Genomic DNA, 6,913 nt, shown 5'->3' on the forward strand with positions numbered 1-6,913 from the left:
TAACTTATTTTCTTAAACACCAATAAATTAATTCTGAGGAGTTCAACTATGTAAATTTTAAATATATGTAAGATCAAAGAATTTTTAAGAATTATTAAAAAAATAGATTCTAAAATTAAATCTATTTTATGTATTTTGTTTTGCGCAGTTTGCATCTCAAATACAATTTTTTCATCTCTGCCTTATATTGCTTTCTCTTCATTACATTTTTAAATTGCTGTTGATTTTCATCCATCGATTGCCAAATTTTCATTTTGTTTATGTTTCGACTAGTAGCGTCTATTGAACTCCCGCCAGTTCATTCGCTTCTGAGCAGCCAAACTGAATTCCATTGGCACTTTGGCCAAGACAGTGGGGCTGGCAGTCATCTGCTTGTTTATTCATTCATGGCAGGCAGTGTCATCAACTTGAGCAGGGCCATCAAGGCGGTCTACTCTACCACTTGGCCCAGACAAATGCCAGGCTCTATTTTTATGCTCATTGATTCTATACACTCTGCATAGTGCTGACCTTTTCCCCATTTTCCCACTCGTGTCTCGTTTTTTCAACAGGTAAGGGCGACCTCGTGGGCTCCGACATCAATGTGCACCTGGTGGCCACCAGCAATGGCCAGATGACCGCCACCACCAACAGTGCTGGCCAGGATGTTGTCGTCCGCAGCAGCAGCGACATTAAGGTGAGCAACACTGCCCATTGGCCCCCTGACCCCCTGGCAATCTGCCTTGTGGAGTGGGCTGGGCAGTAATTAAATAGAATTTATTTTTACACCAGCCTCTGGACGGGGAGCTCAAGGGTGAACGTGAATGGAATGCATTCGGATGATAGTGGACAGCGCGGTGGGGGAGCTCTGATGTGATAGAGGGACAAAAGGATTTCAATTTTCAATGAGATGGGGCTATAATATTTTCTTTGAAAGGTTTAAAGCAGCTTTCGGCAGCAGGAAACAGCTCTGCCCGTTCTCTACCGCCACACGTACAGTGTACATGAGCATACATTGATGAGCCGCTGGTTTCCAGCAAGACTCAGATTTAAAATATATAAGTAGTACCTATGGTAAGTCCATCAAACCAGTCAAACCCAGAGCAGCACAGCTTTTATTTTAGAAATCCACATCACTTTATTTTCCTGGAAAACCTGTGACTGCACGCTATTCAACTTCGCTCCTCAAGTCAGGGTAAATACTCGAATAAAACAGCTTAATTGCCGCTTAGGCTGGGAAATGGCAAGGATATGTGATGACCTGCTCTGCTTTAGTTTCCCGGCACTTTAATTATATTTTTATCATAGTCTAGAGCTCTCTGCTTTAAGGATTAAGCAAGTTGCAATTTCAGGCTGTTTTGTTGTAAATTTTATCTTAGTCCTAGCAGGGAAAGCTGTTTTTCGTGGCAAAGGACCAGGGAAGAGGTTTCAAGATGAGTGCACAGCAGTTTGAATTTCGCCTGGCATACCGGGGTTTTCTTTTTTGTTTTTCTTTTCGGCAGAAAGTCAATGGGGCTTGAGAGTCTGAGGGCTTTGGTATCCTCCTAACCGCGTCTACGATTACTCGTTTACTCTTACTAATTATGGCAATAATCTCGGGGCGGTTCGGGTTTCAAAAGCTTCACGCCTAATTAATTGCCATAAACTCTTGTCTGGCAATTGGAGGCCACTCCCCCAGCAATAATTTAGCTAAGAATTTCCAATTTTATTGTCGCTTAATTAGTTAAGGAATGTGCTTAATTTATGCATAGTTTTGCCCAGCAAAACAACTTGTTCTTGGCTCTTCCTTTGTCTTTAGCCTTTGTTGATGTTTGGTTTCGTGTTGGCAAAGGCAAACTTTACCTTTTGCTTTTATCTGGTGTTTATTTGCATGTCTGCCATGGCGGAATGAAGTGCAGACATTGCGAACAGCTGCCGCGCGCGTTTTCCTCCTTGTAGCGCCACTTTGGCAAACAGCTCGGCGAACGGGTCGTATGAGTGATACTCAAGGCGCTGCCCCTCCGCGTGTTTGTGTGTGTGCCGGGTGTGTTTGCCATCGTGGGTGTGAGGGGTGTGTAAACGCCAAGATGGCGCACTCGAGTATGTAAAGAAGACGCCGAGGCGTCAACATCGCCGAGTGCGGTTTCTTGGCAAACCGGAAGTGGACCTCAGACTACCCTGGGAGAAAACAAATCTGTTTAATCTTAATTATTTGGGAAAACCGGAAAGAACTACCTTAAAAAAATACATTTGCTTAGCTTAAAATAAAATTTCTAAATATTTTAACTACATACTAAGTATGAAAATTTTTAAAACCTGGAAACGAATTAAGGACTGCCGTATAGAAAAACGATTTTGTTAAGCCTAAATAATTTTAGTTTTATATATTTAATTATTTTGGAAATCCGGAAACAGTCTATCCTAAAAAAATAAATTTGTTCTGCCTAAACAAAGAATTTCAAATATTTTACTTTATTACCAAGCACGGTGTCTTATAAAACCCTAACATATTGGAAAAGTTGGTAAGCTTAAATTATTAAATTTTTTATTTCATCAGCTTAAAAATAATTCAACAGGCTAATTTTGTTTCATTTGAAGATTTTTTTAAAAATTTTGATTATATTTTAAAATGGAGAATTAAGAAAATATACTTCACATTTTTAAAGAGGTCTGTTTAAATGTGTTGTACCATTAAGAAATTATTTAGTTAAGTATAGGCTTTTAAGATTACAATTTTTGCTCAACACATTATAACGAAATAGGGGCAATTTGTGGTTTTCTTAATTCTTTAGGAATATTTTTTTTAAGTTTGAAGAAAAATATAAAGTCATTCTGGCTTATAATACCTTGTTCTACCCTATCTTCGCTTACATGCTGCTTAAGCTTTTTCATGTTGTTCATGGGCGTAAACACAAGCTGCCACGCCCCCCGCCCCGTCCAGAGTGCATAATCGTTTAACGCCAAAAACGACCTTTGACTTACTTGCTGCGAGTTTTCATTTAACTTACATGCCTTTTCATATTTTCACTTCATAAATTTTCCAGGCGCTCACCTACTGCGATCTGAAGTGCATCCACATGGGAGGTCTGGTGGAGGTGCTGCGTCTTTATCCGGAGTACCAGCAGCAGTTCGCCAACGATATCCAGCACGATCTCACCTGCAACTTGAGGGAGGGTTACGAGAACCAGGACTCCGATATTGGACCCTCCTTTCCCCTGCCCAGCATCAGTGAGGATGATGAAAATCGCGAGGAGGCGGAGGAAGCTGGCAAGGGGGAGAAGGAAAATGGTGGCCCAGCGCCACCTGCTGGTGCTTCTCCACTGCACAACTTAAGCAATTCCCCCCTGCATGCAACACGATCTCCACTTTTGGGCAGCCTGGGAAGTCCCAGGAACCAGAGATTGCATCAGCGAGGCAGGTCCTTGATTACCTTGAGGGAAACAAACAAGCGCCACAGGACACTGAATGCAGCTTGCAGCCTGGATCGTGGTTCCTTCGAGGAGGCTGATCCCCTGGAGGAGGAGCAACAGTCGGCGGGCAAGAGACCCTCCCTGGAACGACTGGACTCCCAGGTGTCCACCCTGCACCAGGATGTGGCCCAACTGAGCGCCGAAGTTCGCAATGCCATCAGTGCTCTGCAGGAGATGACCTTCACCTCGAATGCCATGACCTCGCACAGTTCACTGAAGTTCCCGCCCGCAAGATCCATACCCAATATAAGTGGAGTGGCGGCCACAAGATCTGGCGATGCAGTGGATCATGGCTTGATGGGTGGCGTATTGGGAGCAGCTGAAATGGCAGCCATGCAGCGCAGCTCATCACATCCTCCAGAAGTTTGGGGCAGGGATGTCCAGCTGCCCACCAGTAATACAGGTAGTTCCAAGGCCCCCTCACCCGTGGAGCCCAAAAAGATCATGACCAGCAGAAGCAGTCAAACGGATTTCTATCGCATTGATTTTCCCACCTTCGAGCGTTTTGTTCTGGCCAATCCTCGCCTGGTTTTGGGTCTGTTGGGCATTGAACCAGCCATCAAGAACGAAATGGATCTGCTGCAGCAAAAGCAAACTCTGCAGATATCACCTTTGAATACGATAGATGAGTGTGTCTCGCCTGCGGACCCCAATTTGGCCAGTTCCAAGGAGAGATTGATCACCTCATCGGCAGTTCCAACTCCTGGTCGCATATACCCGCCCCTGGATGACGAGAACTCCAATGATTTTCGGTGGACAATGAAGCACTCGGCCAGCCATCACAGTTGTTGCAAGAGCACGGATGCCCTGCTGAGTCCCGAGGAGCAGCCCCAGGTTTCCCTACTTCCAGCCCAGGAGGGTACTCCTCCTCCATCTCAGCCTGTCCAGGAAGTGAGGTCAACCTCGAAGAGGAGCATACGAAAGAGCACCAGTGGCAGTAACTCCAGCTTGTCCAGCACCAGTTCCAGTTCGAATAGCTGTCTGGTTTCGCAGAGCACTGGCAACCTGACCACCACCAATGCCTCGGTGCACTGCAGCAATAGTAGTCAGAGTGTGGCCAGTGTGGCGACCACGAGAAGGGCCTCCTGGAAGCTGCAGCACTCGCGGAGCGGGGAGTATCGGAGATTATCGGAGGCCACCGCCGAGTACTCACCTCCAGCCAAAACCCCACTTCCGGTGGCAGGAGTGAGCTACGACGAGGAGGAGAGTGTGGAGCTCCTGGGACCGCGAAGGAACTCGAGGCCCATCCTCCTAGGTGTCAACCAGAATCAGGGTCAGGGACAGGCCATGAATTTCCGCTTTTCCGCCGGCGATGCTGATAAACTGGAGAAGGGTCTGCGTGGACTGCCCTCCACCCGATCCCTTCGAGATCCGAGTGGCAAATAAGCAGCTGGAGTCATTTACATGCAAACCGGAGTGCGTGATTTATGTCCTAATTAATACTGAAACACAAAGACGCTTGTACATTTAATATCTCTAAGATACAAACATACACACACGAGTTTGGTTGTTCATCTGTTTCCCCCGTAGATTTATCAGAAATACCTACACATATTGTAAAGCATATCAGAGAAGCCATGAAATTATTTTTATAAGGCTCAGCTGTAATAATGAGAAAATTATTTATTTTCTTAAAAAATAAGCAAAAGATATACGCACTCAGAATAAAGAAAAACATATGTCAGCGGAAGTACAAAGCTTAGAGACCTCCGATTAATGATAAATACGAGTACGAGTATATCTTGCTTAGCAACAGAATATCACAATATCATTGACACTTACGAAAATGGGTGAAATGTTAGTTAAGTTGAATCAGCCTGAAGTTTTGTGGGATAATAATGATTAGAAACAGAACCCTATTTTGAGATTTAAGAACTTTATTATAGAAGAGATAGAGATACTGCTCTTAAATCTCTTAGGGTTCTCGAGACAGGAAATAAGGAGCTCTCCATTAAGTTAAGATCTGGAATTTATGCATAGTTAGGCAAGCTCAATGACAGGAATTTCAAACGGGGATTCAACAGATTTGTAGACATTTAAGCTGTAAATTCTTTCTAGTCACTGAGATGTGAGTTAACCTAGATTATTACCTAAGATAATCGACAATCGTGTGCTACATATATCGAATGGACAGAGTTCCACTTTAAAAGTGAGCTCTCGGGCATTTGGCCAAAAGTAATTTGTGATTCCAAGCGAGAAGGCGAAACCGGCAGCTCAATTCTCAGTCTTGATTCCGTGTTGGTTAAATAGTGGGCTATACAAATAATCAACTGAAAACTGTGTAAATTTCCAACATCCCCATATATATCCTGAGTGTATATAGTATATGTGGTATGTGTACATTTGCTCCCCAAAAACTATAAAGACTTGAGCTTCATTCTATCTTTGATGTAAGCATCCTATGATAATAAGTGTATAAGTTTTATATGTGTTTAGATGGATACATATTTTAGCCATAGTGTAAGCGGAATTATTCAATTGAGAATCTAATAAACGTTTTTAAATGTTTTAACTAAATGTTATTGAGACTATATACTTGTATGTATCATATGTGTAGTTATACATTTAAAGAATAAAAGGATATTCGATATTTCAATAAACTTGATGTGACAAATTAAAGGAAGATGGTGTTTCATTGGGTTTGAGTTGGCCTTTTACACCAATTTCCCAACGTTTTTTTATCCAACTTCCCTTGATGACTGCGTGACTCGGATCCTTTGACATGACTGGCTCTGCTTTAATGCGCTTAATTCAATTGGTCGATTGGTATCGTTTCTCTACCATAATCCGGTAACCTGATTGCCAAGTTTATTGTGTGTCAAGTTCGCATGCCAATTGGGGTATTAAAGCCCCTCGATTTGGGCATCTCTATGACTAAGTCCCCCCTGGTGTTACTGGCTGCGGTAAGCGCATTAGCTTGCGAACCACATAAAACCATATATAACAAGAAATGGGATTAATACTGTAATGTGAAATTACTGATATTCCTTGGATAAAATTAGTTATTGTAATGAAGGGTTAAGGTATATTTAAACATATTAACATATTTAAACATAAACAGCATTTCATATCTTTTATTTTTTTTAAGTGCATATGTATAATGTATATGTATAATCTACATTACAAACGGATTCTACATTCCCAGTCGTATCATTTATACAAAAACCCTTGGACCTCGGACTTAAATTGTACTAAAAAGCTGACAAATAGGTTCTTAAACACAGCTATTTAAAAGCTTTTGGGAAAATATTTTATAAAGTCAAATAAACTTAACAAGAAAGATATTTATATATATATAATGTATCCTTCTGATAATCAACGGACATTTTTATACATGGGTTTTCTTTAAAAAAAGCTCCGTAAATGTTGATCTCCTTGAATATAACAGAAGCTTTCCTGCCTAAACGGATATCCCAACCATGTAGAACCCATTTGAGAGCTTAGAGTCCTGGAGCTTTTATTAGGAACCCCATTGGGTGCTTGCT

General features: G+C 42.2%; 1 protein-coding gene across 3 annotated transcripts in view; it reads left to right on the top strand.

Annotated features, from left to right (window-relative positions):
* Elk (Eag-like K[+] channel) overlaps positions 1-5,656 on the top strand; it is a 63,708-nt gene extending 58,052 nt beyond the window's left edge. For all 3 annotated transcript variants that reach the window (XM_070994606.1, XM_036813248.3, XM_017073612.4), the window contains 2 exons: positions 552-676; positions 3,003-5,656. In XM_070994606.1, the coding sequence (XP_070850707.1) occupies positions 552-676; positions 3,003-4,814 (1,937 nt within the window). In that variant the 3' untranslated portion in view covers positions 4,815-5,656. The remainder of the gene's footprint in view (positions 1-551; positions 677-3,002) is intronic.
* Positions 5,657-6,913: the final 1,257 nt, after the last annotated feature.

The sequence above is a fragment of the Drosophila suzukii genome, chromosome 2R (assembly GCF_043229965.1).
Source record: "Drosophila suzukii chromosome 2R, CBGP_Dsuzu_IsoJpt1.0, whole genome shotgun sequence".
Taxonomy (NCBI): domain Eukaryota; kingdom Metazoa; phylum Arthropoda; class Insecta; order Diptera; family Drosophilidae; genus Drosophila; species Drosophila suzukii.